The 27088-nt window shown below is 39.5% G+C and overlaps 1 protein-coding gene across 1 annotated transcript in view; it reads right to left on the bottom strand.

The window, feature by feature from the left end:
- FRK (fyn related Src family tyrosine kinase) overlaps nucleotides 1-27088 on the bottom strand; it is a 102159-nt gene that overhangs the window by 11642 nt on the left and 63429 nt on the right. Inside the window, exons 3-5 of the mRNA XM_044244201.1 lie at nucleotides 6748-6911; nucleotides 4713-4881; nucleotides 98-256 (exon numbers count right to left, since the gene is read on the bottom strand). Of these exons, the coding sequence (XP_044100136.1) occupies nucleotides 98-256; nucleotides 4713-4881; nucleotides 6748-6911 (492 nt within the window). The remainder of the gene's footprint in view (nucleotides 1-97; nucleotides 257-4712; nucleotides 4882-6747; nucleotides 6912-27088) is intronic.

Below are 27088 nucleotides of genomic sequence, written 5' to 3'. Positions count from 1 at the left end.
TATCCTCTGGGTTACAGAAGGCTTGCTAAATTGACATTTATAGGACTAGCTAAACTAAATTCCTCTTTTTCTTCCTTTTATTAAGTCTTTAGCTTACTTTGGAGATATTCTTGCAGACTTCCATGTCTCATCAACTCTGTAATAATATAAATTGGATCTTCCAAAGTGCAAACAGCATAAAGCTGGATAAGCTTTGGATGTCTTAGGTTCTTCATTATCTGTGCCTCCCTCAGGAAGTCATTTGGATCCATTGAACCTGAAACAAGAAAAGGAGGAAATCACTTTATGTTATTGAGGCATTCCTATCCTCACAGCAGTCTGGTGGGAATCACCAAGATTGCTTCCTGCTTCTCCGTAAAGTAAGAGCACTGGTGTCACAAATCTTCAGATTTATCAAAGAAAAGAATCAGTCCAGCCAGGGCAACCTAATAACTAATGTGTAGGTACACCAAGGGGGTGTAATTTATGGGTTATGACCTGTAGGTGAAAAGAGGTGGATGCAGGTCCATATAAAAAATGAAGGGAAAAGGAGTGACTGACAGTCTAATTGATAAAACAAGGCCAGCAAATTAAGAACACAGAGAGAAGACATTCTGTTACCATGAATGCTGGAGGACACTGAATGTTTAATTACCACAGCCAGACCTTTTTGGTCCAGGATCCAGAGAAGACTGATAGCTGCCCCGTCCTTGGTACCCACTGTGGGAACAGCTGGGTAACAACCCTGAAGCAATGACATTCTGCCATATTTATGTTCTTAATTCTGTAGGGATATATGGTATCGGCCAAGCAGAAAACATTTAAGGGCTACACCCAAAACTTAGAGGTTGTTTTTTTTTTTTCCCACCAGTCTTCTATGTCTAACTTCAAATTGGTCTTCAACATTTTCTCTCATATTAATACATCTGTAGTCAGACTCTTAAAAGCTTAACAGAATGATAAGGGAGACAGTATTGGGACCTATTTGAAAGAGTCACCTATAATTAAATTGTATTTTAATGGCTCAACTGTTACCATGCAAAGTGCCCATAATTAACAAATAAAATCTAAGAGGAGGACGGACACACGGAGCTTACATTTCATCGGTAATTTTTTTAAATCTTTCATATTTTTTTAGGATATGATGTTTCAGAGACATTACTGTAACTGAAGGAATCCTGTCACTTCACATCTCAGTATTCACTGTGGACAGTGCAAATAACATTTCCACTGAAGCTCAAAGGGATGGTTCCATTCATCTAACTCATGATGAAGACTTCACAACTGATATTGGAACCCAGGCATGGGGAAGCTTGGACATTCTAAGACCACACTCCAATTGGTTTATTAACATCACGTTAAGAAGAGTTAGATGTGACTTGCAGATCATTTCACATAAAGCATTTAGGCAGTCTGTCCTTTGGTATTCCCTTGAGTGTAGAAGTTCAGAACACAGGCTTGGTCAAACTTGGATTCTGATCAAATCTTAGCTCACTTGTGTGACCTTTAGTAAGTTACCAAATGTCTCTGAACTTCAATTTCTTCATCTTAAAACATGGCTAATAACCCTACTGATATCATAATATCATCACCAGGAAATAGCAATATCTGGCATAAATATACATATATGTATATATATTTTTTTCAATGACTATTGGTTATGATTTATATTATTATTAATATGCATACTTCACAAAAAAGCCAAACACATCAACTCTAAGTATTTTCTCACAGACTGAGGAGGGAAAGGGGCAAGGACTTGAAACAGGACGAATAGAGGAAAAGGACCTATACTCATTTCCATCATGATTTTCTCTGTTCCTCCATTTCATCCCTACCACTGCTTTGCTCCACATAACCAAATAGTGATGAAATGGAGCTCAGAAGAAACAAGGGACTTGAAACATGATAAAGGACTTTCTTCTTGTCACAATTAGTTTGGTCTATGGTCAAATATAGATACACTTGGATTCTCCCCACCCCACCTTAAAATAATCTGACTCATGAAGCTTCCAGTGATAAAAGCAATTATGATCACCGTTCAGGCAATTTATGTATACAGTATGCCTCTACACAAATGCTTTGGTCGCCGTCAGATCCGTGAAATGCAGGACACTCAAATCATCGCCAAATCAGACTATGCACAAGAGCTGGACCCATGGGGGACTTCAGGAGCCTCTGCAGGTGACGTCTGCTCAGAACATTCCATGGCTACGCTGGTTACAGCTGACCAGCTGCACAGTAGAGACCCAATTTCAACTCAGCGAGTAATGCAACATTAAATATTAATTTTTGCCTGTCATAGCTACTGTGGGAGTTGATTTCAGGCTCGTCTTTATTGCGTGGTAGTCTGCTAAGCAATAAATAGCTGTTGAGATTGATTAATGGCCCCGGTGAAGTGAAGACATTTAACCAATCACCAAAGCTGTTTGCTGCTATTACACTGTAAATCAATAATAATTATTCCTGTTGGAGAGAAAACCATCGTGGCTTTTTTTTTTTTAATATAAGAAATGCAATTTTTTTTTTGTTCTCTTTTGACCTCCAGAAGGCCATCCTTAAAGAACAATGTTAGGATGAATAGCTAGCAGCTTCGTTTTTGGAAAAGAATGATTAGATTGGGAAATAAAGCTGAGGCTCAACTGTCAACAAGATTAGAATTCCAAATAACATATATGCAGTGATTGGGAACATCTCAGGTGCTGGAATAGATCGTCCTCACCTGGAGTGCTCAACATGACATCTGGCCACCGGGAAGTGCTTCTCCATCACTTGAGAAGGCAGGTGTAGATGCTGAGACAGAAAGGCTGTACTAGCAAATCGCACGTCAGTGGACATCTGCCAGCAGCCCCACTGAAGCTACCATTTAGTAATAAGTAATCACTGCCTGTATTTTATACACATTGACTCAATTTGTCCTCATAAAACCCTGTGAAGTAGGAACTATTATAATTCCCACTTCCAGATGAGGAGATTCAAAAGATTAATAAATCGTCTGATGTCACAGAAGCCAGAGCCAAGGCTGAAATCAGGTCTAACTTAGACCAAACTTTATGCTCCCACTATCACACCAGAGAGGCCTAACTTTCTCGCTTCACGGCACTTCACTGTCTCAAGAACCTTTTTCATGTTGCCCCTAAGCCAATATCTAACAGTTCTATTGATTCCTTGGTTAAATCAAAGCAACTTTAAAAGTATTTGTGTTCCAATAAGTTAATACCCATTTTGAAAAGTAATACAGATAAATCAAAAGAAAAAATAACTTTTATTTCATTCTTCACCACAATTACTTACTAAAGAGATACTTACATTTATGGGACACAACACAATTTTTCAAGTCTTGGAAGCAGAGAAAATGTGGCTCTGTTCATTTCCTGCCCCACATTGATTTCTGCTTGGATCTTGCTTGTGATCCCAGTCCCCACCAAAAACCCATTTTCACAAAGATATGATGTCAGCAAAAGAGTGTAACATGGTCTAATACTGAACCGTGTGGTATTCAAGCTTAGCTCAAAACTTTTAAATATCCTGTGACAGCCCTGTGAATTCACTGTGGTACCCAATGTGCCCTGGCACACAGTTTGGGAACCATGGTGTTACACCAGACTGCTACCCAGCAGCACCCAGAGGCTCCAGTTCTGCCACCGGGCGGTTTACTAAACCCTTAAGGATTCTGGGTTCGGTAAAGAAGGAAGGTCCCCCAGAGAACCATATTCTAGCTTCTGGTTATTATTCCTGCTTATGTTATTGGAAGTAGTTGTGAGGCAACTACAGTAAAGTCACACTGTCATAGAATGTCACTTCCCTAGGGAGACGCAGCAGTGATAGATGTGGGTTTGAATTCCAGCTCTGCCACTGAATGACCTTACAGTAAAAATAACAATAATAATAATAATTAAAATAAGAACAGCTTTTCCTGGTCACTTACTGTGAACCAGACTTTATTCAAAGCATTTGCACTAATGACCCTCTTCTTTTTTTTTTAATTTTAATTTTTTAATTTTTTTAATTAACATATAATGTATTATTAGCCCCAGGGGTACAGGTCTGTGAATCACCAGGTTTACACACTTCACAGCACTCACCATAGCACACACGACCTTCTTTTTTGTAAATGATAAAACTGAGACTTTGTTTTATATGACTAGTAAGTTTTAGGAAAGTTACTTAATCTTTCTAAATTTTCTTATCCTGCTTTTAAAATGGAAGGGATAATGCCTGCCTGAATAAATACGATTTTAGTGTACTTCTAATTTCTATGATAGGAAAAAGGAAGATGGAAGAAAAAAATAGTTCTTACATTTCCAAATATGAGTGCTTTTAGATGGACCCTTTTACCTTTTAACCATAAATAATTAGTGTTTAATAAAACTGTTTCTCCCTTCAGATCCCTGAAGATCTCCAAGGTTCCACTGATTTCAGTATTTTCAGTGTTTGTAATGGAGGCTAGGAAAAAATGGGAAGAGGGATAATCCAAATTCTAGAGAAGAAATATTTTGTTGAAATCTTGCCCTGGGGATATCTTAAGCATTAGCTGATCACAGGCACCCGCTCTTGCCTTTATAATCTAAATCATGTTATCCTTTATTGTCATCTGGTCCAGAGAAAGTGATCACAACACTTGCTTGGTGCCTTCATTGGTTGTCCTGTGACCCCTTGGACATTGACAGAAGCAAGCTGAGCTTCTAAAAATCAACATCTGACATTTAGCCTTTGACATTCTCTGTCCATACCTGGTTTTAATGTTTTCACTGCTACTGAAGTGGTGTTGTTCCACAGTCCTTCCCACACTTCCCCAAACTGCCCAGATCCTAATCGCTTCAGAAGCTGTATGGACTTGCGGTCTATCTCCCACTGGTCCGCGGTTTTATACGACAAATCAAAAGGCACTGGTACTTGTATCTGTTGCACAGAATAATTAGAGTAAGTATAAGAAAAAGATTTGACAATTTTTTGGGCTGAAAATAATAGTTTAGGCACTTTTTTAAAAAGACACCATTTTTAAAACCAAAACATTGTACATTTTATTCTCATTGCTTTAAAATGAAAAGGCGATCATGGCAGAACCTGCATCCTTGCTATTTGAGCTGATCTCCCCCTAATTCTTGCTACATCAGGCACCCTGCTGTCCATCTGACCCATCCCACACCCAATCCACTTCTACATGGGTCTGGTGTGACTTTCCTCTGACTTTTTGCTTAGCTAAATCCTCCCAATTTTAAGGCCCATTTGAAGTTCCACCTGATTTGCAATTAATTCCCAAATTCTTTGGCCTATAACGTTTACCATATGTATCATATATTTTTGCATAATTAAAATGTCCATCTTCTTTCAAAATCATTTATTTATTTGTTCATTCACTCATGTACTTGTTCATTTAGTAAATACATATTTTTCAAACACCAACAAGGTCCCATTCAGTAAACAAAACAGACAAGACCCCTGCCCTCCTAAAGTCCATCGTCTAGTTCGTTATCTATCATCAGAAATTATCTTAGCGGGGCTCCTGGGTGGCTTAGTGGGCTAAGCCTCTGTCTTCGGCTCAGGTCATGGTCTCAGGGTCCTGGGATCGAGCCTTGCATCGGGCTCTCTGCTCAGCGGGGAGCCTGCTTCCCTTCCTCCCTCTGTCTGCCTCTCTGCCAACTTGTGATCTCTCTCTGTGTCAAATAAATAAATAAAATCTTAAAAAAAAATTATCTTAGCACCTCTGCCAAATCATCAGCACATTGAATACACAGAAGGTATATGCTTCTTTGTGAACATTTGTCCCCAGCAGAACCCAACAATATTGGTTAAATTGAGTATTTTTTAAGCCCCATCTTTCATCAGGTAAGCTATTCTTAGCATGAGCTTACATATTCTTGTGGGTCATGCCTACACCATCTAAGATGCATGTACTTATACCAAAATTGCACATTCACTTGGCAAGATTTAAGTCAATGAATTCCCTACACATACACACTGAACAAAATTCTTCAGCTTCTACCTGTCCATAAAATTCTGGTCAGGTGTTACCAGGAGCCTTTCATTCATCATCCAGACATAAACCACAGGGCTGGCTGTCCCTTGACAGGACAAGACCTGAACTCTGATGAGGAGCTGAGGTTTGGTCCCACACCAGTGCCTGACCACTCCTCAACTTTAAATAAGTCCAGGTTAGACATGCCACAACTGATAGATGTAGATAAATTCTATCAATGGTTGGCCCGGCCAAACTGTTAGAACAGTTAGTTAAATGACATCTCTACGCAGACCAGCTAATGAGTCTAGTATTTTCATATTAATACTCTTGAGTACAGATCTAAATAAGATCGGGCACTTTTTCCCCTATCCAGAGATATCATTAAGTGCTCTAGTGGCAGGACACCAGATTAATTTCCTAGTGGAAAGAATGAATGCTTTCTGTCTTGAGTGAGTGCCTTAGGTCAGGGGTTGGCAAACTTTTTCTAAAAAGAATGAGATAGTAAGTATTTCAGTCTTTGCGGGCCATGAAGTTTCTGTTTCAACTATTAAATGCTGCTAGTACAGAGAAAAGTCAAAGACAATTTGTAAATGAAGGAACATGCCCATGTTCCAATAAATATTTAGTATTTAAAAAATAAGTGTGGGACAATATGGGTTTGTAGGCCATAGTTTTTCTATCCGTGCCTCAGGTAATCAAATGACCTTTTTCCCCCTGCTCCTGAACAGACAGATCACATGAGAGATACTCCAATATCTGAAGGCAAAAGGTTAACTTCAAAATGAACCATCTTGAAAGCATTTCACCTTTAAACATGGTTTTCCCAGCTGGACACACAGGCCATCACTTGTCTTGGTGTAGTAGCTCACAAATTCATTCAGTGTTGAAAAGGTTCTTCTCTGGGTAAGGAAAAATGCCCCTTCATCCAGCCTTCTGATTCTGTAGTGTTTCACAGCCCTCTCATCTAAAACTGGAACACAAAGTAAGTCCTATTAATACACTTCTTGCCAAAGCCAAGCAGATTTACTCATTCTGTGGTGATAGTTCCAATACATGGAAAAAAATTCTCAGAAGTTCTATTTATTTCACAATTTGGTTTCAGAAAAGACTTCAGGAAGTTTACAAAAAATAAATAGCAGAAGAAAAAGGAAAAAGAACTAGGAAATCACATTTTAAAGGAAATATAAAATAAAAATAAAGGAGTGAGGTCACCACTAATAAAGCTAGGCTTAGAGGTCTATTGGACTTGATTAAAACAAGACATAAAACTAACTCTATCATTCTAGGGGCACCTGGTTGGCTCGGTCAGTAGAGTATGTAAATCTTGATCTTGGGGTCATGAATTCAAGCCCCACACTCGGTGTAGAGCTCAGTTTAAAAAATATTGACTCTCATACTAGCAATGCAAGGAAGGAACATTATCAGCTTCAGAAATACCACAAGATAAAATCATAAAAGTTGTTTAGAAACAGTTCAACTCTGGGCGCCTGGGTGGCTCAGTGGGTTAAAGCCTCTGCCTTCAGCTTGGGTCATGATCTCAGGGTGCTGGGATCGAGCCCCACAACAGGCTCTCTGCTCAGCAGAAGCCTGCTTCCTCCTCTCTCTGCCTGCTTCTCTACCTACTTGTGATCTTTGTCTGTCAAACAAATAAATAAAATCTTTTAAAAAAAGAAACAGTTCAACTCTTCCTGGTACAGAGGCCACAGAGAATATTCTCCCATGAAATCTTATGAACTGGAGAGTAAAACAGTGTCCTCAGCCCTACCTGACAGGAATATAAGGAAATCCGCAGGGCAGCTCATTATACTGTCTCTAAATGCAGGCTGAGAACAGAATGTCCAAGTACAGTTCAATAAAAGCAATTCCACGGGGCCCCAAATAATGCAATCCATGTATACAACCTTCCAACACGATCACTTGATCCAAGGGCAACTTCTGCATTAGCTAAAGGAATAAACAGACCGCTCACCTTTTTGCAAATCATCTGACTCAGAGAGGATGTTGATTTTGGCTGCCACCAACCATCCTCCCGTCTTCTGGTATCAGAATCCCACCTTCTCCAGAGAATCACTGCTCCTTTAAGAGCATGTGGTCCTGGGGTACGGATGCCAACCCTGAGCCAAGGAATGAACAAGAGCCAAGAAGACTCAGTTCTAGGACGTGGGTTATAGAGCTCGAGGAAAACAGGAAGAAGTCTATCGTTATAGTTGTTATTTTGGTTTGGTTTCTGTTTAACTGCTGGGAGTTTAGAGCTCCTGGCAAAATCTTGTCCCCAACAGGGAGAGAGCCTGCCTGAGAAGCTCTTTCCGGGATATGAAAAGCAAAGCTTAGCCCCTAGAGCCCCCCAAGCTTGGATTCTCAGCCAGAAGAGTCAACCACATTTTTCACTTAAACTAGTTTGAATCGGTGGCTTTATTAGAGCATTTGCATTCAGAATATTGACTAATGCACTTCATAAACTCACCTTTCACTTAGCATAATTACTTGTAAGTACTGAGCGCATTTACCAGAAATACAGATATTCTGAATTCCCCGCAAGATCTAGAAGCTTGTGCTCCAGTAATCAGTCAAGCTGGAGCAACACTCTCACAAAAGGAAAGAAGACCAAGTAGAAAACAGCTCAGTCCCAGCACGGAGGCTTACTGAGGGCACGCTGCTGGCGAGGACAATGTTTTCCTCACAGAATAATCAATGCACCTCACAATGGCTAAAATAAAAAACAGATAATAGCAAGGGGTGACAAGGAAGCAGAGTAACTAGAATTCTCCTGGACAGATGATGGAGGTGTAATTTTCACAATCACTTTAGAAAACAGTCATGATCTTCTAAAGTTGAACATAATCCTACCTAGTGTATAGTGATTCCACGCCAATGTATTTAATCAACAAAAGGAACAATATAGGTGCCAAAACACATGTGCAAGAATGCTTTTAGCAGCACTGCAAGAGTCTAACCCTGGAAACAATCCAAATGTCCATCACCTGTAGAAAAGACTAAGAAATTATTGTATGTTTGTCCAGGGAATACTGTACAGACATGTGATAAACCAAATACACACATGAACATGAATGAATCTCACAAAAATTATTTAAAACCATTAGTTAAAAACTAGCAAATCTACTGCTATTTGGAGTCAGACTGGTGAATTGATAAGATTCTCTTTCTTGACTGGGTGCTGGTTTACATGGCAGTATTCACCTTCTGAATGCTCATCAAATCAAACTCTTACAAACTGTACTTTAGTGACATATGTCACACATCAATTTAAAAGAATTTTCTTAGCGGTGCTTGGGTGGCTCAGTCGGTTAAGTGTCTGCCTTTGGCTCAGGTCATGATCCCAGGGTCCTGGGATCGAGTCCCACATCAGGCTCCCTGCTCAGCGAGGAGTCTGCTTCTCACTCTGCCTCCCATTCCCCCCGGCTTATGCACGCACGCTCTCTCTCTCTCAAACTAATAAATAAAATCTTTGGGGGGGAAAAAAAACTTCAATGTTCTTTTACCAAATAAGGGTAAATATGTGAGATGATGAATGTATTAATTAACTCAGTGAGAGTCATCCTTTCACAAAGTATACGTATATCAAATCAGCACATGTACACTTTAAATATTTTATAATTTTCTCAATTTTTCCTCAATAACTGAAAAAAAGGATCACATCATCTGCATACAGAAAAATATTTTGGTTTCTTATAATACAGAGGGTAGGAGTGCACTTAGATACTCCAAAAGTCATAGAAGTTTATTTAATTACAATTTCTGAAGTATCTGTAACATATTCCTCTACTCTCTGATCTGTCAGGTTACCATTCCCGCTGACTGTGACTCTTGGGACAATATTAGTTGCCCTATATAATCATCACCAAAAGGAAGGGTTTTACCATGATGTAGAGCTAAGCTCATAACAATTCCTATATATGGATTAAAAGGCTAACAGAAAAATCAAGGAGAGCTGTCAACCGTATTAGCCCAATTCATTTCTTCACAGAGTAACAGAAATATTAGAAGCAGAAAGGTAGCTGAAAGCATACCAGCAATTTATATAAAAAGATTAACTTGAAAATTCAAGCTTTGCCATTTATCAAACAGGAAAGTGCATAAATTATAGAGATGTCTAGCAAGCCAATAGGGTTATAATCGGAAATTATTGGAAGCAATAAAAAAATCCCCTTCTTTTAAACAAGATGGACAATATCTACTTTCAAACTGAAGTGGACTGTGTGGAAATTAAACAAGAAACAGGAATTCCTTTTTTTGTTTAAGATTTTATTTATTTCTTTGACAGAGAGAGAGATCACAAATAGGCAGACAGTCAGGCAGAGAGGATAGGGGAAGCAGCCTCCTTGCTGAGCAGAGAGCCCGATGCAGGGCTCTATCCCAGAACCTGAGATCATGACCTGAGCTGAGGGCAGTGGCTTAATCCACTGAGCCACCCACGCGCCCCCAGGAATTCCTTTTTGATACACCACAAAAGAGCTAAAGATTTCCAAGCTAGAGACTAAAATCAATAAATGACTGAAGGGTTAAAGCACTTCCTGTGATTTTCTTAATAAAGGATGCAAATCACCATGATTGATATGGCTTTGGCAATTGTTATTGATTATGAAAAAAAAGCCTAAATAAATGTTTACCAACTCTGTAAAGGTTTCAACTCTCAACTGTAAAAACCAAATACTTTGCAATACATTTAGAGTTCTTAATCACAATAAAAGTAGTTTCGTTTAATAGAAAAAACAATAGATCTGGAAATGGGAGACCTGAGTGACAATTGAACTTGTATATGACCAAAAACTCATCAATCTCACCTGGCCTCTGTTTCCCCATCATTAAAATAAAAGAGCAGGCTTTGAGAAATCTCCAAATTTCCAGTTGTTTCCCCCTTAATAATCAAACATTTCTGATGGCTGTTGCTTTCTCTCCCTGAATTCCCATTTTTTTGGTTGTAGTCCTTTTAAAAACAAGTAATGGGATGCCTGAGTGGCTCAGTTGGTTGAGCGTCTGCCTTTGGCTCAGGTCACGATCCCAGTGTCCTGGGATGGAGTCCCACCTCTGGCTCCTTGCTTGGCAGAGAGCCTGCTTCTCCTTCTGTCTGCTGTTCCCCCTGCTGTACTATCTCTCACAAATAAATAAATAAAATCTCAAAAAACAAAAGAAAACAAAAAGAAAAAAAAGCCAACTTAAATAATTCTCACCTCAGAGCCTTGAACACCACTTGGATGCTTTTCCTAGGAATCTGAATCTTGTCCTCGAACCTGGTCCCTTCCTTCCCATCTCAGTTTAAAATCCTCTGAGCCACCCTTCTCCGCCCACCCTATCAAATGCCGCTCTCCCTATCTCCCTCCTATCACCCAGTTTAACTCTGAAACTATTTATCTCCATAGAGGTAACTCCCTGACAGCACTGGCTCTGCCGTTTCCACCCCATATCGACTCAGAGCTTGGCACAGAGTAACGACTAACATAAACATCTGCTCGATGAACGGACGGTGATGCGCCAACCCTTAAATCTGAAGTGAAATCCAAGCTTCTGAAATGTCTGATGCAAATTAAAAAGGTAAGTATACAAATATTTCAAGACACACGTCCCTGGAACTTTATTTTTAAAGGGAGGAAAACACACTTAGCCCCAGAATACAGATACTTTTAGAGGACAGTCATTCAAATTTATACCTTTTTTTTTTTTTTAAATTCTGTAGCATAACACAGAAATAACTACTCTCTCTCTAACTGACAGCATGGATATTCTATTTGGTTAATTCAAGTTTTCAACCTAAATAAGACTGAAAGACTATCTATCCATCTCTCTCTATATATATGATGTACAAATTAGACCACAGAAGCTACATCAGGGAAATTCAATACATTATAGTCAGGATGAAGGCCCTTTCAGTATGGAGTAATCAATATTGAATAATCAAATTCAAAATATACGGTTGTTTTTTAAAAGTGGTTTTAATTTGTTAGTAGTGAGCCCAGACGTTTGCAAGTTGTTATTCCTAACAAAGATAGAACTTGGGGGGCGGGGGAGGGCGCGTCTCAGAACTAGGGAGAAATGAATTTTCTATTCCTTTTCTGGCTCATTGTGATCTTTATTATTGGACCAAACCTATCCCAAACTCTACAGATAATAAGTGAATGATAATGTTTGTGCCGTTCTTATTGCGAATGACTGAGTTCAGACTAATTAAGCATTCTAGTAGTTCATCAGCAAAAACCATACGGCTAACTATAAAATATAATGGAACCGTCCATCAACAAACTCAGCAGCATCACGACTGAATGAATTTAGCTAAAAGGCCAGGCATCCTGAGTTTATATCTTGACTCTCATTTATGCTATTTGACCTACAGGAAAATGTTTCACCTGTCAACAGATTAATCTACTAGAACATGCCCAAGAATTAGGATATATTTCAGAGATGTAGGTAAGCATGTAGGAGGAGTACAATAAAAGTTTGTTGAATGTTGAAAGAATTCAACTATTTCTCCCCCATGAACTTCTGTAAGGGCTGTAACACGGGTCACGTGATTATCTGGTCCCCTTCACTTCCAGAGTCACTAATTCTGGGGGGAAATTGTGTGATCAGGATGGAATCTTAGGACTGCAGTCCTATTTGCCAGACTCAAATGCTTTTCTAAGTGGTCGATAGCAGATACAGAAGTTTCACCTAAAGGTGAGATCTTACTTTATATCGTCTCTGTTGGTGGTAGTGTTTGTGCAGGAAGTAGTGCTGTGAGCTTCCCAGGAGTCCCGTCCCCATTCTACCCATCACTAGTACAGTATTCAGAATATATTAAAGCATTAGGAATTACACGATATTCCAAAGTCAGACTTTTAAAAGGCAGATCCTCCAGAAATGAGCTTTAGAATACAATATGAACGTAAAGTTGGAGACTATGTCTACAAGACAAGAAGGCAAGCTAATAGCTCAGTGAAAAATACCAGTGAAATGAGTAGCTTGGCACTTTACAGATAAACGAATGGTTGATTGAGCAGATTTCCATTTTTCAGCTGGTCTCCTGGCATCATCTGGGCACAGCCTTATTCCTCTTGACTGATAATAATCTGTTCCCATACTGAGTAAAACACTCCGACTTAGATGATTGAACAAAGGACTGAAAATCAAGAACTCACGGCCCTAATCTTATTCCACCAGTGATTTGTTCTTTGACCTTAGGCAAGGAATTTCATTTCAGTTTCCTTATCTAGAAAATGAGAATAATGATCTTATCTATATAACCCCCCAGGGATAGTTTGAGTGTCATTATTCACAAAGGATGATAGATATATCTAAATGTGCCATGTGTGAGTACTATATTAGAATATCAGTAGTATCAAAAAGCTTTGTCAACAAAAGAGAACCACTTTCAAAGTAAAATTTTCCACTCTTTGCACAATAATGGCTACACAACATAGTGGTCACCACAGGTATTAAATGAGGAAATTGCTATTAATTCAGTGTGACGGAGCTCCTGCACTTGTAAATTCCCATTTATTTGTACTTTTCAAAACTATTACAAACAAAGATAGCCATGATTAACTCCTCTCAATGGCGATTACTCCGCCACTACCTCAGAAATCCTGCTCAGATGGGTCTACACCAGCAAGTAACACTTCACTGAATTATTATACTGTATCCCCATTAAAACAGAATTCAATATACACACTCATTTTATACTCTATTTTGTTCTAGAGTAGATAGAGTAGGATCCCAGTATGAATAGTTTCGAAAGGATCAAGTACAGCCTTCTTAAAATATTAAGGCAGGATCATGCAGAATAATTGTTAACTCCTTTTCAGGGGAAAGAACACACACAATACAACCGAAGGGAACAAACAGAACTACTTTCCTGCGTACACCTCAGCTAGTGGGCCCCCAAGGACATCTGCCTTCCAGCCAGGCATATTTGAGAGTGCTGTGGACCTTGGTCAGTAATTCTATTAAACTGGTGGGCTAAGTGAAGCCCGATTAAGAGAAGGTTTTCATTAGTTGACTCAAAAAAACATACTGAAAATACTAGTTGAGGACACATCCAATTACTAGGTACCTTTTTAAGTCAAAGATGACATCATCAGTTTACACATAAGTTGACTCTCCCGTATTATATAGCAAGAAATCAGGAGCCGGACCTATATACTGTACAAATACTTATGACATTTTTGAGAAAAACGTCAGTCTTATCCTCAAGACACCTACGGTCTAACTCTTTCTAAAAGTCAGTCCACTCCTTATCAAAGCTGGCTCTTAAATTTTCAGAACAGAATGTCAATTTTGCTGTTTATACGTATGTTATCTTAAGAAGATGAATTACCTCAGGGCACCTAACTGGCTCAGTGGGTGGAGCACGCGACTCTCTTTCTCAGGGTTGTGAGTTCAAGCCCTACGTTGGGTAGAGAGCCTACTTTAAGACACACACACACACTGAAATTTAAAAAAAAAGAAAAGAAAATGAGTATGTCTTTAATTAATAGTACATAATTGTAATGTTGAATATTTTGCTAGATAACTGGGAGCTTCTCCCATAGTTTCATATGAAAACAGCATTTGCAGTGTTGAATACTGCAGAGGAAAGTCTCCAGGAAACAAGTTGACTCTATTCCTCTGGGGACTCTAACAACTCACTTAGTATTATATCTGCAATAAATCACCCAGAATTTACATGTTTAGATTATATTATCTCAGTTTCCTACAGAAAATTTTTCACGGGGCTAAGATTTAATGTGACATGAGAGCCAGTACTTCCACTTTTCAAAACTTACCCTAAGGAAATAATCCAAATATTGACATGCATTTATTTAGCTCTATCCCTGCTTTGTTCCAGAAAGACTCAAAGGCTTGCACAAATTATCAAAATAAAAGCAAACTTAGAGTAAGCAGGTAAAGGAAAGAGGACAGAAGGTAAAAATGGAGGAGGACACTCTGGGGACAAGGCTGGTATCCTTTATGTAAGGTGTTCTTTACAGTCCGGTCCAGGTTTGCTAGAAGCAGGCCAAGATGTGACTCTCTGCATTTCTGGCAGCTCATAGCCCTGAAGGAAACACATCCAGTTACCTGACTCCCTGAAGAACACAGTAACATTAAATGAACATAGTAACATTAACATTACTCAAAACCAAAACCAAAACCAAAACAAAACCAAAAAACCCAAAACCAAAACAAAAAAAAACAACTATTCCTGGAATTGAAATGAGAGGAATTTCTCAGATGCGTCATCATAAAGAAAACACAGAACACGAGAAAGGAAGGAAGGAAGGAGGAAGAAAGAAAGAAAGAAAGAGAGAGAAAAGAAAACACAGAAAATGTAATAAGTAATATAAGCAGCAGCACTCTCGATATAAATACACAGACACACTGCAAAGAGGTGGCTCTTATCATGTCCATTAGCGTGGGTCCACTTCCAACATGAAATTCAATAAAAGCGTTTATATGGGAAACTAAATGCAGTTCATCATCCAGAATAGGAAAAGCGAGATGTATAAGGATGTTCACTGCAGCGTTTTTATAGCGCTAAATGACTGTTAAATTGCAGTAAATCTGAAAATTGAGAGTTAAAAATATAATCATAAAAATTATGTAGTAACAAGAAAAAACATAATGTGTTAAGGAAATAAGTGGGACACAAAATTAAGAGAATAGTATAATTGCAAACACGAGGCTGTATCTGGCGGTTCCCATATCCCCGGGGCCCTTTACCGCTTAGGGAACCCAGCTGAGGTTCCCTGTGAAAACCATAATTGCATAAGGGCAAAGATGATTACATTTGCCAACATGAAAAGATTGGCAGATTTGTATTTTACTCCCTCTGTTTTCCTAACCAACAGTAATAAAGGTACAGTGACTTTAAAATAAGAACAAATACATAATGCTTCCTGTTTTTTTAGAGAAGCCATATAAGAATTGACTCTGTGAGACAAGATGTACACATTCAGCTCAACACTGTCCAATCTGATACTTGGTATTCTTTATATAAAGACCCCCACGAACTCATTTCTCTTCAAACTTAATGCTTAAAACCAGAACGCATCTCCTCCTACAGAAGCCAGTGGGCAGCACAATGTGCTTTCCTTTTTGCCTTATCTGCCAGGGAATCCTTAGCTGAACTGAGTTCTAAACTGTGACAATTATCTCCCATTAGAGGCTCAGCAAAATCTATTTCTCTATTCTTTTTCATTGATTTTGTCTTTTTTATGTTTAGCTGTATTTTCCGCTGTTTCCGCACCGTAAGCCAACTTAAAAACCTTTTGTAGAAGTAAGCAAACACATGCACATACGAAATGGTAATCAAAGAAAGGTGCATCTGCTGAACATAAGAAGGAATTCCTAACGGAATGAGCTGGCCAACGACGGAAGAGGCTAGTTCTCTGGGGTTTCTGTCCACCAGAGGTTTGCAATTCCTTTTCAAATTATAAAAGAGTCCTCAGAAAGAACAATATTAGACTAGACAGTCCTGGCAAATTCTACTAGGCTTATCAACAAAGAGAATGTGATATGTGAACAAGAAGAAATTTTAAAGGTGATTTAGTCCCAATCCCTCCTTTACTGATGGGAAAAACAAAGGCCCGAGTTCAGAAACAAAACTGCTGGCTGAGTGCAGGGCTGCAAGCCAAGTCCAGTCATCTGGGGTGTCAGAAAATGACAGTAGGAACAGCAAAACTTTCAACCTCTTATTTCCCAAATCCTGATTTTGTTTGTTTTAACCAAGTAATAATTTACTAAGTCCTCAGGAGACTGTTTTAGATCTCAACGCTTTCTGAATGGGATCTTTCTGTCACCTCCTTGTCAAAACTCTCGGGAGGGGCGCCTGGGTGGCTCAGTGGGTTAAGCCTCTGCCTTCGGCTCGGTCATGATCCCAGAGTCTGGGGATCAAGCCCTGAGTCGGGCTCTCTGCTCAGCGGGAAGCCTGCCTCCTCCTCTCTCTCTCTCTCTCTCTCTCTCTCTCTCTGTCTGCCTCTTTGCCTACTTGTGGTCTCTGTCTGTCAAATAAATAAAATCTTAAAAAAAAAAACAAAACTCTTGGGAAACTTTCCCCATGCTGGAGAACTTGGGTTCTGAAGTCCTCTTGCCCCACCCACTTTCAGTAACTACCAGACATATTAAACACAGTGACCATGAAAGTCACTGTGGAATGTAATGAATGATAATCAAAATACCTTGAAATCAATTTTTATCTTCTTGCGAAAATACAAAGGACCTTCTTGTGTATTAGCTAATTTATTTTCACAGCATACTGTCTTCTTCCACTTTTTTTTTCACTGTTTTTACATACTCATGACAACTATTGATAATGTGCTCTTTATTCATTTGACATTTCCAAGAGGTAATAGCTCTCATTCTTGGAAATTTCTTTATATTGAATGAGGACCTATGATATATAAGATAGGTTCCTGCTGTTTATTTTAGATAAGGATTTGATGACGGTTACACAAGGCTCTGTCTGTCTGGTTACATCTCCTTTGTCATCGCTTGGTGCTCACATAGCTCAGGTCACATTCAGGTAAACCTTTCGCATAAAGACATACTATCCCCTAGTGACAGGCTGCACTGGGAAGGCTGGCCAACCATCCTCCTGATGACTCACAAGCTCAGGGTGACACAGGTGAACAACTGCAAATACTCAGCATGACGCGTCACTACTCCCAGAAAAAGTTCAAAGCACACGTTCCAGTGCAAGGGGGGCTGACGCCTCCATCCTTCTGTGCAAAAGGCAGCGCTGTTTATGCATAAGAACAAAATGCAATTGGATTATTATTGAGCAGATGCCTCAAGCACCCAGTGTGCTCCGCGCTTTTTTATGTAATATTTTATTTAATCCTGATAACAACCCTGTGGGATATGGATATTATTTTCATCACATTACAGAGGAGAAACTGAAGTGTATAGAGAGATTAAGTAATTTGCCCCTGGATACAAAGCAGATAAGTATTAGTGCTATGATTCAAAAGCAGGTGATAAAACTCTGCATCCCACACTCTTATACCAACTGATCCCTACTCCAGCTGTCTCCCTCGACTGCCAAACAGTAAGTATTTTCAGGCAGCTCCCAAACGGCAGTGCTCACAGCTCTGGAAGCTACTCTTGAATCATGAGATGATGGTAACACCGCAGATAAAGCCTGTTTCTGCAACTGACATCTTTTAAAGGGAAACGGAGGTTGAACGTTTCCTCCTTGAAACATTGTGCTCCTTGGATTACCACGATTCTATTCTCTCTTCCTCATTGTGTCTCAGGCTTCTCCACCTGCATCTGCTCCTTCAACATTGGTTCTGACCCGGGACTTCACATAATCTGCCCCACCCAGTGTTTTGAGCTACTGCAGACGTCCAGCTTCTGATGATATAATGCACATCGGCGACTCCCTCAGTAATGCTGTCCTCACTCTTGCCTTCTAGATCCCTCAGGCAGCTCCAGTGTACCAAATCGAAACTCACTCCTCAAGTTTCCTCCCAGATGGAATATTCTCTCAGTGAAATGGCACTGCCGTCCTGAAACCCTGAGAGTTAAACTAGAGATCTGGGGCGTCACCTTGGCTTCCTCTCTCCTTGACTATTGCAGTCAGCTCAGATGCTGGATTCCCTGCCTTCATCATCACTGTCCTTCTGCCACAGTCACCCAAGCAGTCTTCTAAAACCTAAGTCTGAACCTGTCATTCTCCTTTTGAAAGCTTTCCAAGTGTTTCCTGTTGTTTAAGTTCAGATGCCCCGAGACAATTCTCTGCTGTACCCTATCTTCAAGGTTTAAACACTTATCTATAGTTTCGCAAATGCACTATGCTGCTTCCTGTTTTCGTGCATTTGTACAAACCGCTAACTCCAATTAGAATGCCATTCTATTCATGTATTAGAAACAGATTCATTTTTCAAGGCCCCACCCAGGCATCTCCTCCTCTGTTAAGCCTTTTGGTCTAAGCAAGCAGACTGGCTCACTTGGTCCTTCAGAACTCACTCTATATTGACTCCTGCTATTGAATTTAGTCCAAAGTGTTGCTCCAGTATATTGTTGGGGATCAGGAATTCCTATACCGTAGAAGGTCCTTCCACCTGGACTAAGAATCAAATTGACATAAGATAGATTCACAGGAGAAAAACGGATTTAATATAAGCATACATATGGGGAATTCACACAGACATGGAAATTCCAAAGACAGCCGAGCTAATTGAGGTATATATGTCATTCTGAACTAAAGAGAAGGGGGTAGGGGTCTGAGATTTCAGAGGAAAGAAATGTACTTCACAGAGTGATAAAAAGAGCAGATGCTTCATAATTAGTTTGCCCTGTCATACAGATGAGTCACCCAGATAAAATGTATCTTTGTTAATGACCTGTATTCTGGAAAGGCCCAAATTTAGATTCTTCTGTGTGCTCAAGTGAGGGACAAAACCCACAGGGTCTCAAGTGCCTTCAGCTCAAAATAATCCACATGCCAAAGTGGCACATTGTGGGGGTGGGGGGAGGGCAGGACCTGTCCTGAACCCCTTCAATATTTACAGTGTGCCTCTTCTATTGGATCCTGAGCCTTCAGTTGCATTTATTACAAAAGGCATGTCAATGAAATATTCTTTCTTGGCCTTTGATGTGGCTTCCAATAGGTGTAACATCTTTTCCCATCTCACTGACTTAGGATGTGGCTGTGTGATTCCTTTGGTGTGGGGGCAAAGACAATATATGGCACAACGTCACAGGAGCTTTAAGTAATCCGAATAGTTTGCTCTCCTCTTCTTTGCTCTGCCCCCATCTTCTGCTCTGTACCTTGAGAGTGCTGCATCCCACACAGCCACTGCTGCGCCCCTGCCCGGAGTCCCAGCATGAAAGCTGCATGGACCTGACCCCAGGGCTGGTACCACGGACAGAGCCTCGCCAAGCACAAACAACTACCAGTGCTCATGCAAATGAGCAAACCACTGAATTTTAGGGGCACCAGTGGCACAAACTAGCTAACAGAGGGCATTTTAAAGAAAGCGGCATGATTTCTCAGTAATATTTAAAAGATGTCAAAAGATCCCATTTTGAAGGTGGCTACACCTTGCTCACACAACTTGTGTTCCGTTGGCCAAGTAACTTACACTCTCTGACCTTCAACTCCTTCCATTATAAAATTGTGTTATGACTAGATGATCTGAAGGTCCTTTTCTGTTCAAATTCTCTAATTCTACTGTTCTAGCAGGAAGTTTTACAGTAATAAATATAGTCATTGCAACGTTTGAATGTGGTGGAGAAAAATTGTAATTTCTACTTTCTGGAGGGAAAAACGAAGACACAAACAGTTAACTAAAACATGAAAATCCTGGGGGTTCGGCGTTGTGACAAAGGCCCACTCAGGAAAACATGGTGGGTTGTACATATTTATATATGATGATAAACATGCTTGATACTCAAGATTCTACCCCATTTGCTGGGCATCTCTCCCACTCCTGATAGCTCCATTATTGTACCTAATCCTTGTTTTTTACAACCTAAATTACCAAAACTAAAAAAAAAAAAAAATGCTGAAACTACATCACAAATTTCAAAGAGAAAAGAACAAAACCATTATCTTCTTAGGTCCATCCTACACAGCAATTAACATAGTTTCACGGTCCCTTTGTCATGTCTTGACAGCAAGCTGCCAGGATGGGTCAAATAGTCTGAGAGCTCATTATTGCTCAGGTTTGACTGCTAATGAGAATGGCAAATATATTGCTTGCTCTGTGCCAGGCAATGTCCTAAGTACCTTTCCTGTACTATATTAGCTCATCTAATCCAAAGAACAGCACCAAGAGGTAAATACTATATATATTTTTAAAAGATTTTATTTATTTATTTAAGAGAGAGAACATGAGCCATGGGGCTGGGGGGTGGGGCGGGAAGCAGACTCCCCCCTACCCCACTGCCCACTGAGCAGGGAGCCAGATTTGGGGCTGGATCGCAGGACTCCAAGATCATGGCCTGAGCCAAAGGCTGACGCTTAACTGACTGAGCCACCCAAGTGCCCTGGTAGATACTATTTTCAATTCTCATTTTGCTAAAGAGGGAACTGAGGCACAGGGAAGCTGAGTGATTTGCCAAAAACCACCCCGTATAAAAGGAAGAATCCAAACCCAAACAACCAGGCTCCGGAGCTCATAATCACAAATTGTAAAACCTTGAATGGGAGAATCCAACTGAAGCTCTGATTGACCTCATCTTTCCAGCCTAGATATTCTCAGCATAAAATTCTGCTGCCAGATTTCTTTCCAATTGCCAATGTAAAAAAGTGATTCTCATTTTTACTCCAACCCATCATTATTATGTATAGTAAAACAAAGTGTTTTCCTTGATTTTAATGATTTGCTTACTCTTGTAGAAACCAGAGTAACACAGCAAATATATAAATATCTTTTCTATATGAGCGTGTCTTTTATATTTAGTTGGCACTTGTCTCCCACTGTCAACTAGAGTGTACAGTTCATGAGAGCAGAGACTGTTGGCCATTGTAGCTCAGCCCTCTGAACACTAACTGCACATAGTGGGCATTATATAAGGATTGATTAAATGAATGAATGAATGAATGAATGAATCACAAGTTCCTGAAGGCCTCGGTTATCATTTTGTTCAGGATTATACACATAATAGATAAACAGAAAATGATGCTTACTAAAATTATATAAAAATATGAATATAACTTTTGTTTCTCCTTTTATACTTTTGCCTCCTCCATGTTTTACTCCAAGCAAAACATTTTTTAAAGCATCTGAAGGTGATAAGGAGCTAACTCTGCAGAGAGAAGGAATTTAAAGAAAGTTCCTGTCCTGCTAACACAAGTAGGAAAATAAATTTAGTACCTGTCACACATAGGCTTTTAAGACAACAGAACACTTTCTCAGATTGTAGCTTCTGTGCCAAAGTTTCTAACAACTTAATGCAAAGCACGTTTCTAAAATGCATTAGAAATGACTTTGTGATTGATGCGATGCTGATAGTTATAAAGTAGCTAATATGCATATTTCATTTTAAATACATAGTTTAAAATTAGAGCTACTAATTTATTAAATTGGATTGTACTTATTTCATTCACTTATTACATCATGAACACATTTTGGGTAACTATCACCCCATAGTAACTAGGTATCTGAATCATTAAGAAAATATAAACCTTGGTCAATTTTTTGACAAGTAAGATTACTGCCAGTCAGATGTGTTTCCATTTATAGCACAGGCTGCTGAATATATTTAAAAATTGTAATCTTGTTTTGAACTGGAATCAGATATTCTTCTCCTTCCTATAAATTAATGGGTCACAAAACCTAAAAACAAAAACAAAAATCTCCCGTACTCTTTCTGTAATGGGACGTTATCTCATGACGTGCCACAAGAGGGAGCAAATCCCCAAAGCAAGGGTCTGATTGAAAGCCCTCCAATGGCCCATGGGTGTAAAGAGTGCAAGCAGAAAATAGACGACAGCATAGTGTTTTGGTTTTAAAACAAAGAGAGACATAAAGCATTCAGCACTAGAGACAGTGTCTCTGTATAAACACCATATGAAATATGCTGGTTACGCTTCTACAGGATTCTTTCAAAAAATTATTTTTACCACTTTGGAATAACTAAAAGAAATTGATTAGATGCTTAATATAACAATCAGGCAGCCTTGAAATGCAAACATTTAGTTATTCCCTGAAATATACACTGGACGAGAATGCTCAAGACCAGTGGAAAAGAGGAAGAATTAGAAGGCCTGTGGGTCACTGACTCATTTCCAGAGCCAAGATTAATTTTCTATTCAATCCAAAACTCAACATCATGCCTTCTCAAATGTTCTTCTCTCTGCCTCCTGCTGTTTTTCACTGCTCAGCTTTTCTTTTACTCTTTTCCCTTTACCTCAGTTTGTGATCATTAAGTTTATATGTTATTTGGGCCCAAGATCCAGAGAGACCTCAGTTCTGGCATTGTCTTGCTATTCAAAAATAAAACTCATGTCGAATTGATCATGATCACATTTATAATAAATACAGTTTACTACCTTGATAGTTACCTAAGCATACGGGTAGTAATGGATGAATTATTTACAGATCTCTACTTTGTCAAAGTGTTCAAAATAATTCCCATTTTCATCTAAGGCATCATTTGATTTTTTTCAAAGTAAGAAAGATTCTGAATAATGGCCATTATCTGAACAAAAAAACTAATTTTGTGTGCACTATTTTCCATTTACTTCTACTCACTATTAGGTAGTGTTGACTGTTGTCTGATTCCCCGTAATGCCCTCCCTTCTTAGTCCAGGAAATAATTGTTCTCTTCTCTGGGTTCTAAATGCAATTTGCATATAAGTGCTTTATATGCATAATAATCAAATGCTTGTTATAGTCTGAGCTGTTTGTTTATACAGTTATGCCACACAACATACACAAAAGAAAGGTTCATGATGAATGGGTTAATGAATCAATCAATGAATAAATGATTTAAAATAGTCCAAAATAAATATTCCTCCCAATATTTTCTTTAAAGATTTTATTTATTTATTTGACAGACAGAGATCACGAGTAGGCAGAGCAGCAGTCAGAGAGCGGGGGGGCGGCGGGGCGGGGGGCGGCGGCGGCGGCGGAAAGCAGGCTCCCTGCTGAGCAGAGAGCCCCAATCCCAGGACCCTGAGACCATGACCTGAGCCTAAGGCAGAGGCTTAACCCACTGAGCCACCCAGGTGCTTCCCTGGTAAAAAAGCAATATTTTTTTAAATTGCTTTTCTATATAAAGAAATATACTGAGCCTGAATAGCTCAGTAGGTTGAGTGTCCAACTCTTGATTTTGGCTCAGGTCACCATCTCAGGGTCCTAGGATCAAGATTCTTAGCAGAGAATCTTCTTGTCTTCCTCTCCCTTTGCTCCATGCCCCCCACCCCAGGCTCTTTCTCTTTCACTCTCTTTCTCGAACAAATGAATGAATCTTTTTTTAAAAGAAGAAGAAAGCAAGGAAAAAAAATTAGTAGCAAACTATTAAAATGATTCACCTTTAGTAAACAAACATTTATCAAGAAGATTTTCTACAAGCAACACACTTCTAAGTCTTAAAGTACCTTGCTCATTTCAGAAAGTTAAAAAAAAAAAACAAAAAATAGGAAGGGGGGAGTGTAAGGAATGGTCATTGTAATAGCTGGTATTCACCTTGCAGGAAGCACTGTTTGACTACGGAGACTAGGAAAGATTAGGCTGGGAGATGGCTTTGAGCAGTTCTATGAAGGGCTGAAATGTCAAGGTAGATAAAAATTTATGGGGTATGCAAAGGAGAGTTATCAAAGGCTTTGACTCTTCAAGATAAAAGAGACTAATGAGATACAATAACCAAATGCAATGCATGATCATTTATTGCATCAAAACACAAATAAATAAAGGGCTAGCAAGGACACTAGGAGAGATTTAAGTACATACTCTGTAATAGATAAAATTGTTCTATAAGTGTGAAATTTTTTGAGTTTAATAATGGTATTGTGGTAATATAAAAGTGTCCTTATTCCTAGGACATGCATTCTAATACTAAAGGATTTAAAGGTGAAATAACATGATATCTGCAGCTTCTATATAAATGTCTATATAAAGAGACATATATCAATACATGAATGATGGCAAGAAAGTAAATGTCACAAAGTATTACAACTGGTGGATTAGAGTGAAGGTACACAGTTACCTTTTTAACTTCATCAACAAGATTAGGGAGAAGACTTTATATTGTGGGTCTTTATTTATTTGTCCTTGATCAGTGGTAAATTTTTTTTTGTTGTTTTAAATGTTTATATTGAGTTTTGGTGTAGGAAAAGAATGGTGTGGAAAAGAATTCTGAAACCAACTCGATCTTCATTCCTTTGAAATTATTTTTTTCCTAAATGCTCACAGAATTCTTGGTTTACACTGATACTAAATTGTTTTGAAAAGATACACTAGTTAAGGATCTTTTACATGCAACAATGTAAGTTCTTTTAATTGAGAAGCACAGATTATTTTTCTTTAATTCAGGAAAGTTTTCTTCTACTGCATATTTAACTGTTGCTTGCATTTAATTATTCTTATAAATTTCAAGAAAAGTCTCCTGTTTGTGCATTATTTTCCCTCACAAATTTTCACGTGTTTTTTCTGTCTCTGAGAGCATCTCAAGTATCCCTTTACATCCTGAAAGTGACAGTTTTGCTGTTTGTTATCTTCATCTTTTGCCTATTTGTACTGCTTCTGATGCCTAATTTCTTGGAATTTGCATTTTCTTGAATTTTATAATTGCAAATCAAATGCTTTCAAGAATTTTCTTCTGTTCCTTTTACTGAATATGTCTCCAAAAGATGACTTTTCTCTACATCTTCAGATTGTCATTTATCATCTCTTATACTATTATTTTTTCCCAAACCACATTTTACAGAAAAAGAAATGGTTCTCTCTAATCAAGTGGTTTGGGAAACTCTGGGTTGAAAAGTTAGGCTTCTTTGCTGTAGGGCTTCTAAGACTTGAATGTGCTTTGTCGAGTCAGGGCACAGACAATGTAATATGAGGTGCTCTTCAAATGCATTTTAACCCCTAAGCCTGTTCTATGGGCCACTTTCGGCTTATCAAAGACCTCACCTGCTGGAATAGAAGTTGGGAAAATTTGTTACTGGGTATACAGACTCTCATTACTTCTATCCACCGCCCTCCCACATTATACACAATGAAAAGAAACTTGGCATTTCAAAAAAAAAAAAAATGTGCACTGGTCCTCCTCTCCATCCAGTTGAAGGTGTGTATGTTTCCTTCTCAGGGCACACGCATCAGGGCTGCTAATGCACCAAGCCTCGGAGCAGACTGCCAGTGTTCAGTAGTTGTTCAGCCCTTGTGGCTTTGCTGGAAGAAAGGTGGATCCTCTGTACCCCGGGCATACCTGCTGACTGTAAGGAACAGAATGCAGTCCTTGACGGATGCTTGTCTGCCCCTCGAATTCACCTGCTGAAGCCCTAATCCCCAGTATGACGGTATTAGGAAGTGGGTTTGGGGAGGTGCTTAAATATAAATGAGGCCGTGAAGGTGGAATCGTCATGAAGGGACAGGGCCTTCAGAAGGAGGGGACGAGACCAGAGCTCACATGCCATCTCTCTCTCTGCCATGCCAGGCTACAGTGAGAAGGCAGCCGGCTACAAACCAGGAACACTCATCAGACATTCAATCTGCCGGCACCTTGACCTTAGACTTCCCAGACTCCAGAACTGTGCGAAACAAATGCTGGCTGTTTTCAACCACCCAGCCTCTGGTACTCTGTTTAACCAGGAGAATGGGTGACATACACCATCACAAGAGACAAGAGTTCTCATTTCTTTCTTTCTCTAAGGTCAAATTCACCCAATTTGCAACACACTGTCATTGCCTGTCAATTTCCATCTTCATAACATTGACTGTGTGGCAAGTGGCTGTCCCCTATGGATGCAGAAAAGGTGGGGGCAACCAGTGGATGCCAAGGGAAGACCCAAACCAGTAAGTCATTCCACTCAGGAGAGCAGTGGCTGCTTGGTTTCCTGGTCGCCGCATGTCCTGCCTCTCGAAGACAGAAATACACCCTGAGCACAGGTTAGAGCCTCCCCACTCCTTCGTGGAACCCTGACCTGCTGTGAAAGTCGGAATCTGCTCTAGCCACTTCTAGACATTTCAGCATTTCAGCGACATTCACACTGAAGGCAGGAGAGTATCCATCCAGAGTCTAACAAGTCAGGCTCAGTTTACAGAGCTGCTCTGAGCTATATCTCATATGTATGTTGGTTTGGTTGTTTTTTTTTTAAAGATTTATTTATTTGAGAGACAGAGACAGAGGGAGCGTGCGAGCACAAGTTGGGGAGGGGCAGAGGGAGAGGGAGAAGTGGTCTCCCTGCTGAGCAGGGAGCACAAAGCAGGGCTCCATTCCAGGACCCTGAGGTCATGCTCTGAGCCAAAGTCAGCTGCTTAACCAACAGAGCCACCCAGGTACCCTCTTACATATATTCTTAAATAGAAAACAAGAGGATGCTAACTCAAATCATTCGTAGCTAGCTACTATGTCCATCTAGAAGTATAAAATGGGACAAAATGTAAATAAAGAATCCATTAATTTGGCAACTAATAAAATGAAAAAAATAACAGAATGTCATACACTTTGAATTACAAGAAGGTAGCAATTTCACCAACCTCCACATGACTTAGCAACTTCCCACTGATT

The sequence above is a fragment of the Neovison vison genome, chromosome 1 (assembly GCF_020171115.1).
Source record: "Neovison vison isolate M4711 chromosome 1, ASM_NN_V1, whole genome shotgun sequence".
NCBI lineage: Eukaryota > Metazoa > Chordata > Mammalia > Carnivora > Mustelidae > Neogale > Neogale vison.
The sequence above is the reverse complement of the archived record's forward strand: the minus strand, read 5'-3'. Positions and strand labels throughout refer to the sequence as shown.